Source organism: Terrapene carolina, unplaced genomic scaffold (genome assembly GCF_002925995.2).
Source record: "Terrapene carolina triunguis isolate 2854851 unplaced genomic scaffold, T_m_triunguis-2.0 Scaffold234, whole genome shotgun sequence".
Classification (NCBI taxonomy): Eukaryota; Metazoa; Chordata; order Testudines; family Emydidae; genus Terrapene; species Terrapene triunguis.
The window spans coordinates 1-26,314 of NW_020664585.1; the positions used below are offsets into that span (position 1 = coordinate 1).

General features: G+C 42.9%; 1 protein-coding gene across 1 annotated transcript in view; it reads left to right on the top strand.

Annotated features, from left to right (window-relative positions):
- Positions 1-2,600: 2,600 nt before the first annotated feature.
- Positions 2,601-26,314, top strand: part of KREMEN1 (kringle containing transmembrane protein 1) — a gene marked incomplete at its 5' end in the record, with an annotated part of 59,906 nt that continues 36,192 nt past the window's right edge. The window contains 2 exons of the mRNA XM_024196895.3: positions 2,601-2,735; positions 11,867-12,029. Coding sequence (XP_024052663.2) covers positions 2,601-2,735; positions 11,867-12,029 — 298 coding nt within the window. The remainder of the gene's footprint in view (positions 2,736-11,866; positions 12,030-26,314) is intronic.

The window sequence follows — 26,314 nt, forward strand, 5'->3', positions numbered from 1 at the left end:
GTTGAATCTGCTGTTTCTGTAAATGCTTTGTTGTGTTCAGGTTCTTATCCCACCCACCGTCCTGACATCGCTATAGCCTCAGCATTTACTAATTAGTTCTTTATTGTTACTTTAAGAATTAGCCAAAACATTTGTAATTTCATTGACATCAATAAGTGAAGTGTAAATGTTTTAAATACCTTAAAATCTCCTTGCTTATGACGGTCAAGTGGTAAGCAAGCATTTTTCCAGCTCCCAAAGGTCTCCAGTTACAAGATCCCAACACCTCAGCCTGTGGATGTTTTGTGGGATTCTCCATCGAGAAGGCTATGTATGCCCTGGGCTTCCCTTCAGGTTACATGCCTACACTTATGTCACTATATAACTTCTTTACAGGTGTGCTTGAATTGAGGAAGGCGTTATAGCTGATTATGTGAGGCTGGGGAGTTATGGATGCTTTTACCAGACTCCCCTCTTATTTGGGTTGGTTGGGAAAGCCTGCCTGTGGGCAGAGGGAGAAATGTTTATGTTTCGAGAAATAATTAGTGCCACATTTTTTTCTTACAGTCTGGGTCCTGCTGCACAGAGTGAGGTGTCCCCTCAAGCCCCATTTTGCCAGTGTCTTGTTAACATGAGAGAGACCTGTTCCTCAAAGGCAATAGGGCATGCAGGCTATTAGCTTCCTGTTACTGACAACTGTCAGAGCTACTGGGTACATGATGAATTTTCTGCTTAAAGGTCATTTTGCTGCAGTGTTTCATTTTCTTTTTATAATCATTCCTGGTTCTTATTCCCCACCTGAGATCATTATACTGTTTGTGCTGGCACAAAACCATCTCTACAGGAACTAACTGATGTCACACGCAGCAGATAATGGGATGAATTCTACACTCACACTTGCTGCCCTTAAACTGAGTGGAGAAATTGGCTTATTTACTTTAGCTGTGAACTCATCTAACCAGCAACGACTTTGCTTTGATGCAAAGATGACTGCTAGAGTTAAGGTTACAAAATAGTTTCCATGACAGTCCCCTGTTTTTATTTGCATGCAACTTTCCCTCCCCCCCCCCCCCAAATCAGTTTTTAGGCTGAAATTTGTGCAGACTTGTCCTCTACCTGCAGTTGATATTTTTGACTTCCAAGGAGCAGAATGTGAGCGCGTATGTTTCCAAATAACAATCATAGATCATTGAAAATATGGGATGGGCTGACAGCTGCACAGAGGGGGAAAATCTAGCCTGAGTGCCCTTTGGCTGTGGAATCATTGGTGCACAAAGCAGGTGTTTCATCCCTGAGTGGCTTGGAGTGCTACTTCATTCAAACTCCCTGAGGGGAATTGGGATCAGAAGATCCATATTATGTCAGAACTTCTTCCTGCAGGAGGATTGCATGTGAGCCAGTAGACAGTTACTTCATGGCCCGGGGGGAGGATTCTATTCCCACACACACCTTGACACATCTGCCCAACATCTGGCTTCATTCACTAGAGACTTTAAAGATGGATAGGCACACATGCAAGAGTAGGTAGTTAAGTGGGCAACTATTTAGTTATAGAAATGTACACTCTCACTGCTGAAGCAGGAGGTTACTGTAAACTTGAGAGGATTCATAGCAAAGGGTGATGGATCTTTTAAGCACAGCAAGTTGCTTAGGTTCTGACAAAGGAGATTACAACACTTTGGCAGCTCGGCAAGTATATTAACTCTCCAGCAAGGACCTTCAGAACCTGCTGCACCAGCAAAGTCTGCAGAGTTTTTAAACTGCACCTCTTGGTTTTTATTTTTAACATTAAATCCCAGAGAAATTAAATGTGACAAACTAGGGCCTGTAAGAACAATTAGGGTTAGGAGTATAGTACTTCAAAGTCATGAAATTACACTGCAGGAGAAACATTTATGTTTGTAAGTTGGCGTATGTCATATTTTTGCTAATTTATATTTCTTTTCGTTGTTAAATATAAATTTTCATACATCACTGCAATAAATACAAAACTATAGAATACAGAGCATATGCATCATGGCTGAGCTGATGATGTGGGAGAAACCTTCGCTTTGGGAATTTCATGATATGAAATACTTCATGTGACAACTGTCAGTGCAGTAACAATTGCTTTTTTAATTTAGTGCTGTTTATTTTAATTTATTATTTTTCTTCCCTTCTCTGCTCTACACAGTCTCTTCTAAGACAAACGTTTAATCCAATAAGGTTAAAATTTGAATCCAACCACAATGTTCAATTGAATTTGAAATTGGGATGAGTGAACTCATGCTACTTAATGTCAAGGGAAGAGCTGCATTTATTGCAGTTTAATATCCCAAGGCCAGAGGACTCAGGACTTATTCACTTCCCCCTTATATTCAGTATGAAAGCCTGTTAATGCCAAATGGAATGTGGCCTCTTGCATCTGTATTTTTAATATTCATTTTCAATTTCTCCATCTTAGGTCTATATGATTTATAAGGATGCTATCATTTCTGCCCTTCCTGTTGCCAGATTTGGCCTATTTTTCCTTTCTCTAGTCCCACTCCACTTAACAATGCTGGAATCGGCAGCTTCCTGTTTTCCTCCCACTTGAATCTCCTGATCTTTTTTGCCTTATTTTCTTACTCCTTCTCTCACAGCCTATCATCCCTGCAGTGAATGGGGAAATACTCTGTTTAGACTCAATACAACATTTCTAACCACCTTGAGAGATGGCGAAGTATTCAACGAAGATACTTCAGCACAGCACACTTGTACATCAGCGCAAGGGGCAGGTAAATAAAAATCTACATGTTACTGGCACAATTTCCAAGGGGTCGAGTTTCCTGGTTTTCCACCACACTTGGACAGTGGAACTATATTTGAAAACAATGCTATGTTAAAAAGCAGCAAAGAGATTACTCAACTTTACCTAAAGATGTGTTCTGTGTCAAAGTGATATCTCCCCTACTTCTAGTCCAAAGAATCACAAAGCAAGTCTGAATGAATCTATCACCTTGAGGTTGAACATCAGCCAAGAGGTGCAAAACCAGAGCTGCTACAGCACTTTTTATGCATTATAGATTAAAAACAATGTTTGCAAAATACTTCAATTTTTAATTTTAACATCTAAAATGCCTCCTGTGCTCATAGGCTAGTTTGCCTGTATCATAACACAATATGCAATGCAAAACTTTTAACCAATCCACTCATAATATGCAAATGACCTGCTGGTATTCAATCTATAAAACTGAATCTTCAAAGAAAATTATTGGTCTGGTAAAAATATTTTTAATAATGACCACAGAAGCCATATTTGTCTGTTTGATCTACTGAAGCATCTTCTGGTTTTAATCAGTGTTCCCACATAAAATATAGTGGAAATCTACAATAACAAAACCCCTGTTCCCTATTCATAAGACAACAACCAGGCTCTCCTCTCAGGAAGGAAAGTTGGTGTTCTGGCCCTTCAATTCCTGGGCCCCAACCTCTATTACTATTGGGATGTCTTGGCATCAGTTAAATGGTTTCAGTCCTTCTCTCCATTATTTTACTGTTTCATTAAATGTTTGTTGTTTAATTATATCCTTTCAATCAAATTAGAGACTGCAACATCTGGTTAATGCCTGTAACTGTTGCCATCTGCACCTAGATAAAGCTCTTTTCATTTAAGGAGGATTGCTCAAGTTCCAAATTGCAGTTTAGAAACAGTTTAGTTTGAGTGGTGGGTAACTTAAAAGGAACTTCTTCAAAGTCTCTGGGAGATGCCCTGCTTGCTGTGATGTATGCAAGAGTGATATACAGTACCCTCTCATCCTGTTCAGCAGGAGGCTTTAGCTGCCACGTACATATACACACGTGCACATGCCGAAGGAGTCCAAGCACTAAATCTGCACTAAGTATCTGGCCACCAGTTGCCAGACCAGTCCCTCTAGAATGTAAATTGGCTCCAGGATCTCACTTCCTGCTTTTAGAAAGCTGCTGTCCCTGTGTTATTCCCTTCACAAACTTTACTGAACAATTTTAATAAGAACAAACCACCACCAAAACTGTCAATTCATCTGTGGGAAATGTAGGATCCTACATGCTCTGTCCTTGCCCCATGGGGGCTCTTACAGGCTAATGTTATAGACATTGCATTACTATTGTACTGAAATCTAAGATGGAGATATCAGCTTCCTTACTCACTCTCTCTCTCTCACTGCCCTCTAAACCATAACCATTGCTGACTGGCTGATGTTAAAAACCAATAAACTTGGCTGGAGCTATTCTCTACACACCCTGTTTTTTTAGAATAAATTATCTGGCATCAATCCAGAATTCTTGGTACCTTCCTCAAATTAAAACAAAACACTATAAATTTGAACACTTTTCAATAAAATACTTTGAATCAGCAAGTTTCCAATTCTAAATTTTCTAATTAAGTGTCCCACAAAAACTAGACACACTCTTCCCTATTTCACTCTAAGACTTGACTTAGTTCATTCTGCAACCTTCAGCCCTTCCATCCATGAGCCTTGACATCCATTCTTGCAGGTATTTATTTAACGATAAATGTTGCAGCATGCTCATAAGGTTTACAAAATCTCACATTTGTTGATAAGGGAGAGACACAAGTTCGACAGTTAGGAATGTCTTCAAATAAAGCACCCTGTTTACTGCTCCCTCTCCCTTATATAGAAGGGGCTCTAGCTCAAGTGCCTCCACTGATCTAAGAAGTGGTAGTGTGGGATGGGGAGAGAAACACTATCCTTGGTAATGGGGTCTTGCACCAGGTGGTTTTAAATTAAAACCAAAACCTTGAACTCCACCCAGAAACTTATTGAGAACCAATGCTGCTCTTGGAATATCACTGCTATATGCTCTTTGTGTCACACACTTTGCAATGGGCAGGCAGCTATATTCTTTGCTACCTTAAGTTTCCAAGTGGTCCTAATGAGTAATCCCATGTGGAGCACAGGGCAGCCATCTAGACCCAGGGTGACAGAGGCCTGGATATTGGTAGTAAGGTCCCCACATCGGAGAAGAAAGGTCACACATGTCTAATCGAAGACATATGGAAAAAACTTTTACTGGCTTCAGCTGCTATTTGATCTTCCAAAAGCAGCTCTGGCTCTAATAAAACTCTTAATTTTGAACCTGAATCACATAAAGCAGGCACTCTCTCCCTACATGAGGTACAGCTATCACTACACTCTTTTGATTTTTCCCCTCCTGACCTACCAATACCTTTTTAGCTTATCTGGATTAAGCCTTAACCAGCTTACCCTTATCCACTCTCAGACTTCGTAAATATAAAGTGGGTTGCTTGTTCCACTGTACCAGGATGGTTGGATATGATGAAAACAGAGCTGAGTGCTATCAGTACACTGCACACTTCACCGGTGTTTTTTCACTGACTTGCCTAGAAGTTTCATATACACATTGAACAGATCTTCCAGCTGTGAATGATCAGAACCACTCAAGTAATTCCATCCATACCTAATAGTGATTATATACACCCCAATGAAATACCATGGGCAAAGGTATCAAAAGACAGCTGATGGATCTAATATTATCAGCATTGACACGTTATTCTCATCCACCCATAGATGATGCTCTGCAACCAGTGCAGTTTCAGCTTCAAACCTAGGCCTGAAACCTAGCAGACAAGGATCCAGGAAATATGAGGACTACAGAAATTTCCAGAGTTGATTTGCCACAGCGTTCTCAATGAACTTTCTCCAAAAACTGACACTTTGATAGAAGTCAAGCAATGATTTCTTAAGCAGGAGCCAACAATGTCTTCCTTAAGGATGGTGGGCATTCTGCCCTCTTTCTGTCTTTCTTTCTTTCTTTCTTTCTTTTTAAGAGAGGCACTGACAATTGTCCACAACAAAAAGTTCATTACTTCTCTGGTGGCCTTCAACAGCCACAAAGGACATGGCTCCAATTCACAGGTTTTGACACAAAGCAAACTTAAGTTCTCCAAAACCTCAGGGAGCAAGACTGGCTGAAATTCAAACAGAATGAACGTTAGTCCCTTCAAGCCATTTCTCTGTTGCTAATTAGTTCACAGTCTCAGTAATTTTTGTCCTCAAAGTAACAAAAGCTCTTTACAATAAGAAAAACACAGCTCTCTAACTGAGAAGAAGCAGACCAGATCCACCAAGCCGTCAACTGCCTGGAACAGGTCTGCTGTGCAGACTAGAAGGAAAATAATTTCTTTGCTGCCTACACAGCCATGATGCACTATTGAGAATTCTTTATGGTGGAAATGATCAGATTAATCCGAGGACTTCTGCCAATGGCATTGATTCACCTCCCCTCTCCTTTCACTTTTTGCAGGCCATCTGTAAACAATACTGACTTGACAAAACCACCTTTTTAGGCACCGCTGTCACAATGGTGGAGAACTAAAAGGGCTGTAGTATATTTCTACTAGTCCATCAGTAGAGTGATGCTCTCTGGAATTTCTCAGGCTCTTTTGGCTTTAGAGAGCAGACCATCAAAACAGTCACTTCCTGTCATGGGGACGGTGTGCATCAAACAAACTGTGGAAGACAATGGTCCATGCATGACATGGGGGAACTTTCACGTCTCTATCTGTATTCTGAATACTAGATACAGAGTGAAGCCATTAGGGCTAATGTCATGCTCATCATGGCAGCTGAGATATTAAAATGCAGAGCCCCCAGACCAGTGGCCAGGACCCGGGCAGTGTGAGTGCCACTGAAAATCAGCTCGTGTGCCGCCTTTGCCATGCGTGCCATAGGTTGCCTACCCCTGAACAAGAGTGTTGTCCCACTTTATATATCAGTTTTCCAATTTTTTAGCAACCTGTATTAAACTGTGTTTTTATTAATATAGAGTTTAGTTAAACATTTGTTGACTCACTTCAAATTTGATATTTTATTTATCCAAAAAATATTTTTGTGAATGATAATTCATAGGTGCATTCTGCATCTTTAAGCGTGGAGTTTTCTGCTTTGGAGTTTTTAATGGTTAAAATTAATATATTTATTATGGAAAATTAGAAATACCTTTTGATCATAAGTAGTTTTAAAAAAATGTAATAGCATTATTGAGAAGTTTTTGGTTTTGAATCAATTTGACAAATTATATTGATTTTTTCAGAATTATGAAGTAACACCTCCCAAGACTGTTGTTAGAAAATTCAATAAAATATTGGAAAATGATTAACGCAAGTCATATCTGCACAATGGTTCTAAATAAACAGCATATTGTCCATCAAATTTTAAATAATTTACAGACATAATGACTCAGGCGCTATTACTGACTAAGTCCTACAGATTCATTAGTGGTCAGAGCTGCACAAAACAATCCAAAATACTGGGAAATGCAATGAAAAGCCCTGTTTCCCTTAAAGGCCCAATCCTATAAACATTTACACCTATGGCTAAATTAATACATTGTGAATAGTCCTATTGATCTTTAATATGGCTACTTACAGTTAAATTGTAGCCGTGTCATGCTGGGTTATTCGACACAAAGTGGGTGAAGTCCAATAAAAGATATTACCTCACCCATCTTGTCTCTCTAGTTACATTTAATAAAGTTAAGTACAGTATGTAACTATGTTTTTCGTTTTAGTTTGGTTTGGGTTTTTTGCAGGATTGGGGCTTTGATTAAAAATGTTAAAATAAGATTTGTTTGAAAAATCTGTACAATATTGCTATGGCAAAAATAGAGTTTTTCACTAGCAAAAATTAAACTGTCTTATTTTAGAAAGTCTCTGCTGTGCAACAAAATGTGTGTCCCATTATTTTAACTTGGTAAAAAATTGCTAAATTTTATTAAATTTGTAACTTAAATTTTGCTGGAATAATCTGTATGTTTACTGCATGCTGTTTTCCTGCCTGTAGCATTCATCATCTAGATGCTAATGAAGACCTTGAGTTGTACCAAACTGCAGATTTTCTATGAAATTGCCCCAAATCTCTTTTTAGTGTGAAACAAAAGCAGAGAATCTGTCACAGCTCTCAAGGGCATAGGCTCACATTATTTGGATAATATCTTGCTGCAGCTATAATAGCTTGGAGGGATGGTGACAGTTCTGACTCTCCCTCCCCTGTAAGAGGATGTCCTGCAAATTCTGATGCAATGGAATTTAAAGCCAGGGGAGAACTAATACAGATTGAGATGGGAAAATGTTAAAATGAAAGGTAGCTAATAATGTGAGTTAAAATGTGAGGCAGTTTTAGCAAATCTATGACAGGCTGGTATTTATCTTTAGTTTAATCTTTGTGTCAGTTTATAGTCAGATAGTGCTAATAGTGCAGCATTCCTTTAATTTCTGAGCAGTCTTCGGCTAATGTACCTTCTGATTAAAAAAAAGTTAAAGCACTAAATTGCAGGAAAGACCTTTCCTGGGGGGGTGCACATTATTCCTGGTAGCTGCCTTTATTCAACTTGCTTCTATATTATTTTGTCTGTCGTTTTTGGCTCTGCATTTTTCCTCTCTCTTTTCTGTCAAATTTATCTCATTATCCTTCTCTAAGATTATATGGAAAAGTTATCAGTAAGATGGAAAGGGGAACTGAAGGAGAAGGCAACATTCTGGTGACCTTAAATCTATTTCACATGATTATACAAATCTTTGTGGCTTGTTTGAATGATGGAAAGACCTGATTTGCATTTTTAGGTGTATCCAAAAGGTTCACTTGCAACACTGAAATATTCAGGTAACCTAAAATGTGCTGAGCAGGTGATATTTTGGACTGATAACCACTCTGATCTTAGAGGAGGTGTTTGTCTCCTGCTGTCCACAAAGGGACATGTAAACTAGTTAGGGGAAATGACAGTTTTTGCCCATTTCTGGAACTGAACCCAAATCAAATTTTGTTGAAGGCTATGAAATGCCTGATTAACTTTTTCCATTGCTTTTAATTTGTACCAATAAAAGCTTGAAAAGGATTGTCTAAATCAAATGATAAGTTACTTGGACCTGAAGTCTGGCAGTTGCCAAACTTGTAGGTGCCCTGCCACCTGGTGGAATTCACAACCCTGAGTTAGGCACCGACAGGCTCTATACAATATATAGGGAGAGCAGGGCACTTAAACAAGGGATTCACAGAAACCAGCAAGCTGAGCAGGGAGCTGCCATAAGACAATGAAAACCCCTCTTCAGTGTGCAGTGACAATGAGAAAAGGAAATAAAGTGTCAGTCTGCATAAGGAATCAGAGACAAAATAATGCTGAAAGTATTAAAAGGCCATTATAATGAAGGCACTAGTTGTGGTTCCATATTTAAGGCTCAAATAAGATTTGTACCTTATCTGGGGATTCACATCTTTGTTATGTATGAAATACACCTCTACCCCGATATAACGCTGTCCTCGGGAGCCAAAATTTTTTACTGCGTTATAGGTGAAACTGTGTTATATCGAACTTGCTTTGATCCGCCGGAGTGTGCAGCCCCGCCCCCCTGGAGCGCTGCTTTACCGTGTTATATCCGAATTCGTGTTATATTGTGTCGCGTTATATCGGGGTAGAGGTGTATATAGTTTATCATCCCCTGAAATTACAGCATGTACTCTAAGTATAAAATGACTTTTCTGAGAGCTAACAAGTAAAGCTGTTAATTAGTTTAGGAATTAAGAATAATTAAACATGGATCCATTAAGATATTTAACATGCAATGTCAGAGGGTGTTTTTCCACCCTTAATGATCTCAGTAACAAAATACAGTATTACAGACTCTTCAAACTTCCTGTATAGCTAGAATGCACTAAAATCTTATGCATCAGCTAGATCTGAAGAATTGTTTTAGGATTATTGCTCAGGTTTCTCCATTACTCTTCATAGCTTAAGTTCCTCTTCACCAGAGGCTGAAGAATAGTCTATTACAGAAGATTCTATAAAGAGCTGCCTTCTTTTAATATGTCTGCCATCTCCCATTATTCTCAGTGGGAGAGAAGCCCCAACTCCATTCAGCTGGAGGACATTTTGAGAAAGCTCTTCATACGACTGAGTGTTTCTGCCTCCTCACAGCATAGGGGCCAACATCTTCCCTGAGGGCAACTGTCCATATTTTTCCATGACATTTCCATACTTTTCATAGATTCCAAGGTCGGAAGGGGCCACTTTGATCATCTAGTCTGACATCCTGTGTAGCACAGACCTCAGAACTTCCTCCAAAACTTTGACATGTTTGGATTACTTTTATGTTTAACTCTGAATTTCCTGGGTTTTTAATTCTTCAGTTTTGGTTACTGATATATACTCTTAACATAGTTTTTCTCTGGGAATATCAAATGCTGTAATACATCACATTGAATTCAATGTACAGTTCTGGTTGCTCCATCTCTCAAAAGGAGGAAGCCAGAGATGGGCAGTGAAAATGACTAGAGGCCTGGAAAGCATATGATTGGAGACTAAGTAATCCAAAATGCTTGTGATGGGTTCGGTCACAGAAACCCCCTTGGGACTGTCACCTGATGTGCTGTCACTCTGAGCCCATTTTCTCTGCCAGGTCGGCCTCCAGAACCCTGCCTTTTTGAGTCAGAAACACCAGTCTGCTCCAACACAGACCCATGGTCTGAACCACGCACCCCAAAGCTTCAGACTTAACTGAAAACAGCTTAAGAAGTGCTCCTGTCTCTAGCACCCAGACACCCAGCTTCCAGTGGAATCCAAACCCCAAATAAATCCGTTTTACTCCGTATAAAGCTTATACAGGTTAAACTCATAATTTATCTGCCCCATAACACTGATAGAGAGATATGCACAGCTGTTTGCTCCCCCAGGTATTAATTACTTTGAGTTAATTTATAAGCAAAAGTGATTTTATTAAATATAAAAAGGAGGATTTAAGTGGTTCCAAGTAATAACAGACAGAACAAAGTAAGTTACCAAGCAAAATAAAACAAAAACATGCAAGTCTAAGCCTAATACATTAAGAAACTGATTACAGATAAATCTCACCCTCAGAGATGTTCCCATAAGCTTCTTTCACAGACTAGACTCCTTTCTAGTCTGGGCCAAATCCTTTCCCATGGTACAGTTCTTGTTCCAGCTCAGGTGGTAGCTAGAGGATTTCTCATGACTGCAGCCCCTTTGTTCTGTTCCACTCCCTTATATAGCTTTGGCAAAAGGCGGAGCCATTTACAACCAATTGTCCTAGTTGATGGGAGCCATCAAGACTCCAAACCACCATTAATGGCCCACACTTTGCATAATTACAATAGGACCTCAGAGTTATATTTCATATTTTTAGTTTCAGATACAAGAATGATACATTTATACAAATTGGATGACGACACTCAGTAGATTATAAGCTTTGTAATATGTTATATTTAACCAACAAAACTGTACAAAGGGATCCTTGAAATGATATCAACATTTGCTGGCAGCCTGCCTCTTGTTCCCTCCTGCTGCCCATCCTCCACACTGCCACCCATCCCAACTCCCTGCTAATGCTCAGCCCAGCCTCCAGCATCCTCTGTGGCACTTTCCCTGGCCCCACAGAATCTTTTTCACTCACACAGCGATTAAGGATTTTTTTTAAAAAAAACCTAATCAATGTAGTCAAAATGCAATCAAAACTCAGTAATGTGAACAGATAAGTGGGAGCCCCATAGCATCACTGAATTTCACACATTTTGCAAAAATTATCAAATAAGGGTTTAAATTCATTTACAAAACAAGAGTACATCACAAAATGTAGCCTGGTCATTTAATTAACAAGTGTAGTTTGGTTTCAGGATCCATCAGAGAATACTAATGCATAGTGTATAGAATATTTAGTAAAAGTACTTGTCATTAATATGAAAGCCAATCAAGCTAAATTTAACTCAAAGGAACACTTACATCTTGGACAGTGTCTTTAACAGCCTGAACTGATGCAAGAAAGGTTTAATTAAAAGAAAAATGGGGCAAACCTTTGCAGAAAATGACATACATGCTCTCTCTCTCCATTTTCTAGAATGTTACACAGCAAATGGGGCGGACTATCGGGGCACTCAGAACCAAACGTCCTTGCATGCGGGGAGACCTTGTCTCTTTTGGAATGAAACTTTTCAGCATCCTTACAATACCCTGAAATACCCCAATGGAGAGGGAGGGCTCGGAGAGCACAACTACTGCAGGTAAGGCATGGTCTCAGTGCTACCAACGTTGTACGCCCAATGTTTCTTTAGCCCTTTGACATAAAACTTAAAAGCTAATGGAATACAATGGTGGGTGCCCTGTCTGTCAAAGTAATGGCAATTAAACAGACATGTTTACATCCGGCCATCAGAATTGTTGGGGTTGATGCTGCTTTGAGCAGGGGGGTTGGACTAGATGACCTCCTGAGGTCTCTTCCAAACCTGATCTTCTATGATTCTGTGATCAGTTCCCTTTACCCTGGCCTCAGCATGAAAGTGCAAGCAGCTTTAGCGTAAAGATGCATGTCAGCATAGCTCTTCAGTCCACATCACAAACCAACTACAGTCTGGCATAAGAGAGAATGATTGGCCATCTCTTCAGAAAGGTGTCTAAAATAATAGAGCTTGCTTCATGTCCGGCGTAAAGAGCATTGGGTGGATGGTTTGAACATCACTCCTGGTTCTCTTTATGCCTGGATCCCTTAGACCCGATACCTCAGTCCCTTGTGTTTATGAAAACTAAATCATTCTCAATGAATTAGAATTGTGATTAAATTTCATTTTAAAATCTAAAGTCCAGTATTTAGAGTGCTGGTCTGGGGTTCAGGAGACCCACATTCAATTTCCTGCTCTTCCACAGATTTCCTGAGTGCCCTTGGGCAAGTTACTTTGTGCATGTATGCCTCAGTTCCCTATCTCTAAAAGGGGGTTAATAGCACTGCCCTCCCTCACAGGGGTGGGGGTGGAGCATAAATACAGTAAAGACTGCGAGGCACTCTGAGACTATGGTAATAGGGGCCATATTAAGTGCCTTTGATATCTATAGATAAGCTAAGTATGGTGTAGTCTGAAATGTGCAAGTACCAGTACTGCTGGAATGGTGTGACCACACACACACAGTGGGTGTGAGGTCACGGAGAAAGTCAGTTTGTAGTGCAAAATGCAGGGGTGAAAGTAACTTAAAGGACTTACCGGTACGCCGGAGTCCTGAGCGGGGGCGTGGCCTCAACCAGAAAAGGCGTGGCCTCAACCGGAAGAGGCAGGGCCTTTAAATCAGATTTAAAGGCCCCACTCCAGCTGCGACTGGGAGCCCTGGGGCCTTTAAATCACCCCCGGAGCTACCAGCTGCAGAGGCAGCTGGGAGCCCCAGGGCTCTGGCCACCACTACCGCAGCGGAGCTCCGAGCCCTTTAAATCGCTGCCCGAGCCCGGCTGCCTGAGCCCTGGGGTAGCGGCGGCAGGACTAGGGGGGTTCTTTAAAGGGCCAGGGGGAGCCCCAGGCCCTTTAAAGCGCTGCCCGAGCCCCGTTGCCTGAGCCCCAGGGTAGGCGGCAGGGCTCCGGTGACGCTTTAAAGGGCTCCCCGCAGCAGCAGAAGCCCCAGGCCCTTTAAAGTGCCGCCTGAGCCCGGCTGCCTGAGTCCCGGTGTAGCGGCGGCAGGGCTCGGGGGGTGGCACTTTAAAGGGCCTGGGGCTCCCCGCAGCGGCAGGAGCCCCGGGCCCTTTAAATCACCGCCCCAGCCCTGCTGCCGGAGCCCCGGGGCTCGGGAGGCAATTTAAAGGGCCTGGGGCTCCAGCCACTGCAGGGAGCCCCAGGCCCTTTAAAGCGCCAGCCTGGGGAAGCCGGTCTGGTCCGGCATGGTGTACCAGCTCTTGCCGGTACGCCATACCGGACCAGACTGTCTTACTTTCACCTCTGGCAAAATGGCATCCTCCGCACAGTATGATCTTGCAAAAGTGCTGAAATGGCATTCCGGCTGCTCTACACCCAATGTACTATATAGTAGAGCATACAGCTATACAAAAGCTTCCCCGTCAACACAATCCTGAAACACCTTCTGACGCCTGGTTTCAGGGACTTACCAGTGGAGCAGGGCCAGTTGACTGAAAGAGAAAAAAAATATTTTTAGACTATTTGAGACAGCTGGATGCTCAGTGAATGTAAAACATTTTTTCCAAAAATGACTAAGGTCCAAAGTCTGTGGGCCTCACTCATTAATTTAGTATGTGAGCTATAGAGCTGATGTTTAAAATGAGACTCTTGGCTAGGGATTTGGTATGTTTGTTTTTGGCTTCTTAAATGCAAAAGATATTCTTTTTATTTGTGACGCCATAGTTGTTGAGATTTTGTTTGTTTGTTTTTTAAGATTTCAATGCTTTTAATACTGATCAGTACTGAGACAATTCCCTGCATGATGTTAGGGATCTTAGAGGTAAGATGTAAAGCCAAGAGCTTGGCTACTTGAAAGTTGTGAGGGCTGTTAGTCCCAATGTCCTCACCAAATTTCACCTTGGGTAATTACATTCTGCTAACTTCAAGTCAATCCTTTTTCTAAATAGCCATTATATGTGTCTGCTGCATTCCATCCCCCCCAGTAGTGATTGCATTTCAGTGGTGGGGGAAGTTACCTATATCTTTCTTACCTATCTCATATCTGCTATTTAGACTGGTAAGGCTTAATTCATTATTATTTACTATTTTGTAGCACCCAGCACACTTTTGGGCACTACACAGACAAATAGAAAGACAGTTCGCTCTCTGAAAGAGCTTATAATTTTAATAAGACCAAGTTGTGACAAGGGAACAAAAAACATAGGGAGAAGGCACATGAACAGGGTTATGAATACAGGATAGTGGCATTACTTGAGGTTGTGTATGTGTCTTTGAACAAAAAAAATTAATACAAAATGAAAACAATTTCAATAATTTTATGTTGAATAGGGATGTGGGTGGACAAGGAGTGGATTAGACCTTGGGGAAAGAGAAAAGGTGTGGGGAGAAGAATCAGACTGAGTGATGGGAAAGGAGAAGGGTGGAATGGGGCAGTGGGAAGCTGAGGATAGAAAGGCACAGATAAGAGAAATGGTGACACACATAGCAGAGATAAGTAAAGATTGAAGAAATAAATCAATGATATTAGGAATGGGAGTATGTGAAAGCTCAATGGGTTGTGGTTGGAGATTCCCAATAGAGGCTGGGGAGGGGCGGTAGCCACACTCACATCCCATACCTTTGTCTAGGGCAGAGGTAGCACCACGAGGTAGGTCTTTTTTGTGCTGCCATGAGTACTTGTTTCATAGATTACAAGCCCAGACGGGACGACTGATCTTCTACTCTAACCAACTGTATAATACAGGCCATAGACTTCACTGAATTAATTCCTGTTTGAACTAGAGCATATCTTTAAAAAACATCCTGTCTTGATTTTAAAATGGCCAGTGATGGAGAATCCACCACACCCTTGGGAAATCCTTCTATTGGCTAATTACCCTCACTGTTAAAAATGTGTGCCTTATTTCACATCTGAATTTGTCTAGCTTCAACTTCCAGCTGTTGGACTGTGTTATACCTTTTTCTGCTAGAGAGAAGAGCCCATTATTAAATATTTGTTCCCCATATAGGTACTTATAGACTGTAATCAAGTTTATCCCTTCACCTTCTCTTTCTTAAACTAAATAGATTGAGCTCCTTGAGTCTATCCTATAATGCAGGTTTGCTAATCCTTCAATTATTCTCATGGGTCTTCTTTGAACTTTCTTCAATTTTTCTGCATCCTTCTAGAATGGTGGACACCATAACTGCACACAGTATTCCAGTAGCAGTAATACCAGTGCCCAATACAGAGGTAATATAACCTCCTTACTCTTACTTGAGATTCCCGTTTATAAATTCAAGAATCACGTTACCTTCTCAGCCCCATCATTGCACTGGGAGCTCCTGTTTAGCTGGTTATCCTCAAATCTTTTTCAGCATCACTATGTCTTGTGATAGAATCCCCCACCCTGTAAGTTTGGCCTATATCCTTTGTTCCTAGATATATACATTTAAATTTAGCCGTATTAAAACACACATATTTGTTTTCACCCAGTTTAAAAAGTGATACAGATTGCTCTTTATCAGGGACCTGTTCTCATCATTATCACTCCCCCAATTTCTTTGTCATCTGTAAATTTTATCAGTGATAATTTTATGCTTTCTTCCAGGTCATTGATAAAAATGTTAAAAAGCATATCATAGGGTCAAGAACTGATCTATTCAGGACCTCACTAGAAACATACCTGCTAAATGATGATATCATGTTTACAATTACATTTTGAGACCTATCAGTTAGCCAGCTTTTTAATCCTTTTAATGTATACTGTTGATTTTGTATCGTTCTAGATTTTAATCAGAAAGTTGTGCAGTACCAAGTCAAATGCCTTGCAGAAGTCTTAGTATGTTGCAGCAACAGTATTACCTTTATCAACCAAACTGGTAATCTCATTTTGTTTGCCTTTTTAAAATATTGGCACAACATTAGCTTTCTTCCAGTCTTCTGGAACTTCTCTATGTTCCAAGAGTTGTGGAAAATCAACATTAATGGTTCAGAGAACTCTATGGCCAACTCTTCTAAACCTCTGACATGCAAGTCATCTGTTACCTGTGAAGTGTTCTGACCACTTCTGAGAGAAGCACTGTTGAAGTGGAAAGCATTATTGTGACATTATGCATTTACTCATTTTTATATCACCTCAGCATCTCACAAGAATGGGGGGGGGAAGAAATAACAAAAAGACTCCATAAAAACCTGGATGTTCTGTCCCCAAAACAGTCCAGAAACCCCTTAAACATAGGTACCTTCAAGCTCACTAATGTCAGACTAGTGTACTATCAGGGGGCGTGGCCTCTAAAGGCTTTGAGTATTCACCAGAAACTCCATGTGGCATCCTCGTAGTCCTCTCCATGACAGGGCGAGAGGCAACTTCTCAGATTACTACACAGCCAGAAAGGGTGAGAGGTTATTGAAAAATCTGTAGTGCAAAGGTTTGGTATATTGTTGGAATTGTAGGCTATCATTTTAAAAGGGGGTGGGCTCTTTGGTCTCACTTATATGCTAGGGGGCTGTGTAATGAAGTATGGTATGGTAGTGAGTTTGCATTGGTGAGTTGTGACTCAATTTTAGGAAGCAGCCTCTCTCTCTCACTCTATGTTGCATCCTTCCAGCAGGCGTCATTTATGTTTTTAACTAATTTCTCTGTATGCCATGAAATATAACAGAAACAATCAGAAACTATGCCCTGGTCTACACTATGAGTTTAGGTCGAATTTAGCAGCGTTAGATCAATTTAACCCTACACCCGTCTACACGACGAAGCCATTTTTGTTGACTTAAAGGGTTCTTAAAATCGATTTCTGTACTCCTCCCCGATGAGGGGATTAGCGCTGAAATCGACATCGCCGGGTCGAATTTGGGGTAGTGTGGACGCAATTCAACAGTATTGGCCTCCGGGAGCTATCCTAGAGTGCTCCATTGTGACTGCTCTGGATAGTACTCTCAACTCAGATGCACTAGCCAGGTAGACAGGAAAAGCCCCGCGAACTTTTGAATTTCATTTCCTGTTTGGCCAGCGTGGCAAGCTGATCAGCACAGGTGACCATGCAGAGCTCATCAGCAGAGGTGACCATGGAGTCCCAGAATCGCAAAAGAGCTACAGCATGGACCGACCGGAGGTACTGGATCTGATCGCTGTGTGGGAGACAAATCCGTGCTATCAGAACTCCGTTCCAAAAGACGAAATGCCAAAATATTTGAAAAAATCTCCAAGGGCATGAAGGACAGAGGCTATAACAGGGACCTGCAGCAGTGCCACGTGAAACTTAAGGAGCTCAGGCAAGCCTACCAAAAAAACAAAGAGGCAAACGGCAGCTCCGGGTCAGACCCCCAGACATACCGCTTCTATGATGAGCTGCATGCGATTCTAGAGGGTGCCCTCACCACTACCCCATCCCTGTTCATGGACTCCTGCAAGGGGGGAGTCTCACGCAACAGGGATGAGGATTTTGTGGACGAGGAAGATGAGGAGGAGGAGGGTAGCACACAGCAGGCAAGCGGAGAAACTGTTCTCCCCGACAGCCAGGAACTGTTTATCACCCTGGAGCCAACACCCTCCCAACCCTCCCAAGGCAGGCTCCCAAACTTTGAAGGCAGAGAAGGCACCTCTGGTGAGTGTACCTTTGTAAATATAATACATGGTTTAAAAGCAAGCCTGTTTAATGATTAATTTGCCCTGAAGACTTGGGATGCATTCGCGGCCAGTACAGCTACTGGAATGCATTCAAGCAACATCTGTTCTTTATCTCTCTGTGTTATCCTCAGGAGAGTGATATCATTCATGGTCACCTGGTTGAAATAGGGGAATTTTATTAAGGGGACATTCAGAGGTGGCCATTCCTGCTGGGCTGTATGCCTGTGGCTGAAAAGAAATCATCCCTGCTGTTAGCCAAGCGGTGGGGGGGAGGGGTGAAGTGATCATCCCAGAGAATTGGGTTTGTGCTGCACGTTAACCCAAAAACCGCAGCCCCTCCGAAAACTGGCAGGCCCTCAATATAAGAGGCAAAATGTGACCTTGTACCGAAAGCACATGTGCTATGTAATGTTAACAGCTTGGTTCACTGTAAAAGAGTCTACCCATTGTTCTCTAAAATGTGTCTTTTTAAAGAATACTCTCCCTTTTTTTCCTCCTGCAGCTGCAAATGTTTCAATGCTCCCCCTATCTTCTCCGTCCCAGAGGCTAGCGCAGATAAGAAGTAAAAAAAAAAAGGAATCGCGATGAAATGTTCTCTGAGCTCATGCAGTGCTCCCGCACTGAAAGAGCTCAGCAGAATGTGTGGAGGCAAACAATGGCAGAGTCCAGGAAAGCAGAAAACAAACGCGAGGACAGGAGGGACGAACAAGAGGAAAGATGGCGGGAGCAAGAGGAGAGGTGGCGGCAGCGTGATGAGAGGAGGCAGGATGCAATGCTGAGGCTACTGGAGGATCAAACTGATATGCTCCGGTGTATGGTTCAGCTGCAGGAAAGGCAGCAGGAGAACAGACCGCCGCTGCAGCCCCTGTGTAACCACCCACCCTCCTCCCCAAGTTCCATAGCCTCCTCACCCAGATGCCCAAGAACGCCGGGGGGGGGGGCCCTCCAGGCATCCAACCACTCCACCCCAGAGGACTGCCCAAGCAACAGAAGGCTGGCATTCAATAAGTTTTGAAGTGCAGTGTGGCCTTGTCCTTCCCTCCTCCACCACCCCACCCACTGCTTCCCTCCTCCCCCACCCCTCCCGGGCACCTTGGCAGTTATCCCCCTATTTGTGTGACAAATTAATAAAGAATGCATGATTTTGAAACAACAATGACTTTATTGCCTCTGCAAGCAGTGATCAAAGGGGGGAGGTCGGTTGGCTTACAGGGAAGTAGAGTGAATCAAGGGGGCGGGTTATCATCAAGGAGAAACAATCAGAACTCTCACACCGTAGCCTAGCCAGTCATGAAACTGGTTTTCAAAGCTTCTCTGATGCGCAGCATGCCCTGCTGTGCTCTTCTAACCGCCCTGGTGTCTGGCTGCGCGTAATCAGCGGCCAGGCAATTTGCCTCAACCTCCCACCCCGCCATAAACATCTCCCCCTTACGCTCAGAGATATTGTGGAGCACATGGCAAGCAGCAATAACAATGGGAATATTGGTTTAGCTGAGGTCTAACCGAGTCAGTAAACTGCGCCAATGTGCTTTTAAATGTCCAAATGCACATTCTACCACCATTCTGCATTTGCTCAGCCTATAGTTGAACTGCTCCTTACTACTGTCCAGGGTGCCTGTGTACGGCTTCATGAGCCATGGCATTAAGGGGTAGGCTGGGTCCCCACGGATAACTATAGGCATTTCAACGTCCCCAACAGTTATTTTCTGGTCTGAGAAGTAAGTCCCTTCCTGCAGCTGTTCAAACAGACCAGAGTTCCTGAAGATGCAAGCGTCACGTACCTTTCCCAGCCATCCCACGTTGATGTCAGTGAAATGTCCCTTGTGATCCACCAGTGCTTGTAGCACCATTGAAAAGTACCCCTTGCGGTTTATGTACTGGCTGCCAAGGTGGTCCGGTCCCAAGATAGGGATATGCGTTCCGTCTATCGCCCCACCATAGTTAGGGAATCCCATTGCAGCAAAGCCATCCACTATGACCTGCACATTTCCCAGAGTCACTACCCTTGATAGCAGTAGCTCAGTGATTGCGTTGGCTACTTGGATCACAGCAGCCCCCACAGTAGATTTGCCCACTCCAAATTGATTCCCGACTGACCGGTAGCTGTCTGGCATTGCAAGCTTCCAGAGGGCTATCGCTACTTGCTTGTGAACTGTGAGGGCTGCTCTCATCTTGGTATTCTTGCGCTTCAGGGCAGGGGAAAGCAAGTCACAAAGTTCCATGAAAGTGCCCTTACGCATGCGAAAGTTTCGCAGCCAGTGGGAATCATCCCAGACCTGCAACACTATGCGGTCCCACCGGGCTGTGCTTGTTTCCCAGGCCCAGAATTGGCGTTCCACGGCATGAACCTGCCCCATTGCCACCAGGATGTCCAAATTGCCGGAGCCCGTACTTTGAGAGAAGTCTGGTCCATGTCCTCATCACTCCCGTCACCGCGCTGCCGTTGCCTCCTCGCCTGCTTTTGCTGGTTCTGAACATACTGCATGATAATGCGCAAGGTATTTACTTTGCTGGTGATCTGAGCAGGCTCCATGTTTGCCGTGGTATGGCGTCTGCAGGAGAGCAGAGTGGCAGCAGAAGTGGTGGCTGACAATGGATGCCGCGAGAATAGATATTTATAGAGAGATGCCATGAGAATAGAGAACGACGAGAGGGCCTGTGAGGTGGATTCATGAGAGCAGAGTTGCAGCGGAAGCGGGAGCCCATGACAGCCAACATGGAGAAATTCGCTATCTATTGAGACAAGAGCAGGAGAGCAGAGTGGCAGCGGAAGCGATCGTTTGATGCCGAAGGTTAGCAGTCCTACTGCACCGTCTGCTGAAAGCAGTATGGCACCCGCACGGAAAAAAGGCGCGAAACGATTGTCTGCCGTTGTTTTCACGGAGGGAGGGGCGACTGATGACATGTACCCAAAACCACCCACGACAATGTTTTTGCCCCATCAGGCATTGGGAGCTCAACCCAGAATTCCAATGGGCAGCGGAGACTGCGGGAACTGTGGGATAGCTACCCACAGTGCAATACTCTGAAAGTCGACACTAGCCTCGGTACTGTGGACGCACTCCGCCGACTTAATGCACTTAGTGGGGACACACACAATCGACTGTATAAAATCGCTTTCTAAAAAATCAACTTCTATAAATGCAACCTAATTTCATAGTGTAGACATACCCTATGACACTGTTATAGGCCCCACTCAGTGTATTCTTATTAACAGCTTTGGCAGTCACCTTTGGCCATAGGACATGGATGCTAATGGTGAGACGTTTGTCCTGTAATGTACAAAGTAAGGTTGTGAATGTTTTGAAACCTCTCAGAGAGCTTAGAAGAGTACAGGCGATACACTGATGGGGCAAGATTCTAATAATCAATTGCTATCTCACCTTACTCACCAAAATAGCTTCTGCTGATTGTTAGAGAAAGAGCCCTGTGATCTAGAACGTGAGCCCCAGGAATTTGACTAAGTTGCCAAATACAGCCTTTTTTTACGAAAGCCTGCTCAGCTGCTGGCTTTCCTCCTCACAATGGAGTGTGACTGGAATATCAGAGCCATTTTTCTTCACTGGTTAGATCACTATGCTGAGAAATAGCCTTTCAGGTGTGTTGAAGGAGGATTGATGGATTCTTTTGAAAACTATAGTCTCTTGGTAAATAGCTTTGACAATCACTGTGACGCAGGATATCTGAGTTCTGTTCCTTGTTCTGTCACTTATTTGCTGGGTGACAATGGATAAATCACTTCTTCCCCCCACTAACCTACCTCATGTGAGTGTTTTGAGGTTACATTTGTTAATGTTTGGGAAGTGTTTTGAGTTCTTTGGCTGGGAGATGCTGTAAAAATGAAAAGGTTTATTATATCCTTAGTCAGAAAGATGCTAGGTCCCACAATCATACCCTAGCTGGAATATTTGTCATACTTTATTTGTATACAAAGAGAGAAGAGGTTTCATTGCACAGTATCCTTATAACATGGAAATTCTTGGATTCCAAGGCTAGAAGGGACCATTGTGGTCATCTAGTCTGCCCAACTATATTGCACAGGCCACACAACGTCCCCCAAATAATTCCTAGGGTGTAACTTCTGATCTTAATTTAAAAACTCATCACTGATGGAGAATCCACCATGCCCCTTAGTAGAGTGTTCCAGTGATTAATTACTCTGTTAAAAAAGTATCCCGTATTTCCAGTCTGAATTTGTCTAGCTCAGTGGTTCTCAAACTGTGGGTTGAGACCCCTAAGTGGGTCACAACCCCATTTTAATGGGGTTGCCAGGGCTGGGGTCAGGGGCCGAAGACCAAGACCAAGCCCCACTGTCGGGGGCTGAAGACCGAGCCCCATTGCCCAGGGTCAAAGCTGAAGCCTAAATCCCATTGCCTGGGTCCGAAGCCCAAGGACTTCATCCCTTAGTGGCGGGGCTCAGATCACAGGCCCCCCACCTGGGGCTGAAGCCCTTGGGCTTGGGCTTTGGTCCCTCCACCTGGGGTCATGAAGCAATTTTTGTTATCAGAAGAAGGGTCGCAGTGCAATGAAGTTTGAGAACCCCGGTCTAGCTTCAACTTCCAGCCACTGGATCACATTTCTTTGCTTGACTGAAGAGCCCTCTTATCAGAGATCTGTTCTCCAGGTAGATATAATGAGCTCAATGGAGAGCTGGTCTGAATCAGAGCACTAAAGAGAGGCAGATGCCATCTAGAGGCCAAATTGTGTTTTATCTCAATCAGTTGGGGTAAAGCAGAAATTAGTTAAGTGATGAGTAATCACAAGTAAATCAGAGTTAGTTGTTTTAGGAGGAACTACTACTTAATCTTACACTGTAAACTAGTAAGGTTATCTACTGTATATTAACTACTATTATCCTAATTAAATTCACTTTCTAGGTAACAATTTACATGTATGAAATAAAAGAATTTGAATTAGAAAATACAATGCACTAGAACATAAACCCTGTCATTGTATGTTCCTGTAGCGAAGTGATACTCACTGGCGCGGCACCTCCTGCTGGTCATCCTGGGAATTAGCTCAACTCCAGCTTTGGAGCACCCTCTGCTGGCCAGTGTGTCACCTGCCACTGGCCCCATGTCCCTCCTGCTTTCCAGTGCCCTTTACCTCAGGGTTCTGCCCCAGCAGTACCCCCATGCTCTGGGTCTCCCCTTCCAGGGGAACCCCCAACCCTCTAAACCCATCTTGCCTCAGTGGCTACTTCCAGTCATCATCTAGCCCCCCCTCCCTGGGGCAGACTGCAGTCTGTAATGGCCATTCATGACTGGCAAGGGGGTTGGACCAGCTGCCTCTGCCTAAGCCCGGGCTGCGCCTCTGCCTAAGCCCGGGCTGTGCCTCTGCAACCCCTGTACTGGCTTTGGCCTTTAGCAAGGCCCGCAGCCTGGGGATTTGCCAGGCTGGAGCTCCCCAGCTCCTCTTGCCTTTCCCCAGCCCTGCTCTACTCGGTATCCTGAGCTCCCCGGCAGCCAGGTCCTTCTCTCTCCACAGCTAGAGAGAGACTCCCTGCCTTCTCCTGAGAAGTCCTTCTTATACTGGCCCAGCCGGGCCCTGATTGGCTGCCTCAAGCCCGCCCATGATTGGCTCCCTGGGGCAGTCCTTTCCCAGGGCTGTTTTAACCCCTTCAGGGTTGGAGCGGGGTGACTGCCCCGCTACAGTTCCCTTTTCAGTTTCTTGGTTGCCAACCTCTGTAAGCGCAAAGTTTGGAGGGAAAGTTCTTAGGATGTTTAGTTACATCTTGAGCGACGACTCTGGTGCAATCTTTGTTTACTGTTTTGATTTCCAGCATAAGTACACACATCTATTTCTTGATGTGATCTGTTGGCTTCTTGACTGAACAATTATCCTTCTGCTCCTTTCTGGTTTACAGTCCCTTTGCTCTTTGGCAATTTCTCTATTCCTGTCACTTCACCTTGTATACCTTAAGATGCTGTCCAGATGTTCTTACAGACCTTACTATTTCCTTACTATTTTTCTCTGAAAACATCCACTCAATGTGCAGTGGCAGTCAAAAAAGTGAACAGAATGTTGGGAATCATTAAGAAAAGGATAAATAATAAGACAGAAAATATCATATTGCCGCTATATAAATCCATGGTACGCCCACATCTTGAATACCGCATGCAGATGTGGTCTCCCCATCTCAAAAAAGATATATTAGAATTGGAAAAAGTTCAGAAAAGGGCAACAAAAATGATTAGGGGTATGGAGCGTCTGCCATCTGAGGAGAGATTAATAAGACTGGGACTTTTCAGCTTGGAAAAAAGACGACTAAGGAGGGAAACTTCTCCTTAGTGTCCGTAACTCTGCTTGCTATGGAGTTTGCCTTTTTCCCTTTGCTTTCTTTATCAATTTTCTACAATTCCTAGTTTCTGATTTATATTCATCACTTTCAATTTCCCCATCTCCCACACACAATTCCCCATTATCATTCAGATTTTTTTGATTGAATTCTTTCTCCACACTGATTTGACTCATAATTGTTTTGAGCTTTGTAAAATTGGGACTTTTAAAGCACCTAAGCTATGTATTACCGGTTTGGACTGTATTCTCTTTGCACATTACAAATGTGATCAAGTCATGATCATTTGTACCTAATCTACCATTAATTTTTAGTTCTGTGATCAATTCCTCTTTATCTGTCAAGACTAGGTCTAATATAGAATTCTCCTGTGTTGGTTGCAACACTTTTTGTGTTAGGAAATTGAAATATCTCATAATGCTCTGTAAAACCTCATTTCTGCTATAACAGAATTAGGCAGACTGCGGAGTTGAAGACCTGAGGGACACTCATTTCTTCTTTGTCTCCATGCAACCTCTGGGAACCAAGGCAAAGATTTCCAAAGCTATTAACAACCATCTGTCTACACTTTCCTTGCATTTTAAGATGTTTCTGCATTAAATCCTATTAGCATGATTTAATTAAAAGCATTTGATGTCCAGATAGCAGGTACAACAGTAACACTTCCAAAAACTGCTAAGGTGAGAAAAAGACTGTATTATCACAATACAAGCTTCTCTCTCACAGCTCCACCAATGGACCTCCTTTATCAACTAGAACAGCCCCTTGCTGATATATTTCCGCATCCACCAGCCTCCAGCAAGCTCTGCCACCATACCTCAGTCCTGACAAAAAATAACCTCTGCTATCCTATTCTTGGGCCTTCCTTCCCCAGTACCTCTACCAATGCATCTCAGATCCTGACTGGCAGCAACCCTGCTATTACTATCATGCTCCCCTAATTCTGGCAATTGTTTCTAGCTCCTCATTCTTTAGCTGCAATACCCTTTGCAGTTCTAATGCTGGATCTCCCACAAAGCTTTGCTAGTTCACCCTAACCTTACCATGCAACATATGTGCTCCTTCAGTCCAGCATGTCTCAGACACAAAAGGCAGGTCATGGCAAATTGTAGGATAATTTTGACAGTGACAAATGTTCTCCAAGAAGAGATAAGTAGCTGGCTTTGGTTTTGGACAGAGGGCAAATCTGAACCTAACCCTCCAGGAGTGAAAGGCTAATGCCTGATGAATTTATTCTGTTAGTCTTCTCTTATTTCATTTAGATTAAAATAATTTTTAAAATGCCCAAACAGAAAGCTAACAATTAATTAGATTTGCAATTGTAGTGATACCATACAGCAGCAAAAATATCATATACAAATAATTAATTAGCCCAACCAGGCAATAAATCAAAGCTGCAGAACAGACCCCCTTCCCTAACCCACTCAAACATTCCCCAAAATGCTGTAAAATAAATTTATTTTGCAGCAAGCCGAGAAAGTCATCAAGTTTGGGCTGTTTTGTATTAATGCAGGAACCATGTTCCAGAGTCCCAGAACTCTCACAGAGGATACCCTGCTGGCAGCACCCTCTCTTTCAGTAGCATCCAGTAATAGTACTGCATCTTTAAGAGTTCAAGAATCAGTCGATCATTTTTAGGAAGTTAGCTGGACAAGTACCTTTTTTGGTGGTGTAAATTCTCAATAGTCCTACTGTCCCTTTGGGACTGATTCTCTACTTCCCTGCATCGTGTGTAAAAAGGCCCTTTTTGTTTTCTTTCATAAACATTTGCTGACAGGGTTGTCCTCTCAACCACTCCTGAAAAATCTCCTGTGCTTGAGCATTATAGCTGAATTCATTAATACTTTTGACCCAACAAAGGCACAGAAACTCTCAGAAGTGCGGATTTTACTGTATTGCCTTGGGCTATAGGGTGATCAGTGGTTTGGCAGTGAGGGTAAAATGGTATTGAGCATTTCCATGGTTTGTACCATTAAGCTCAGACT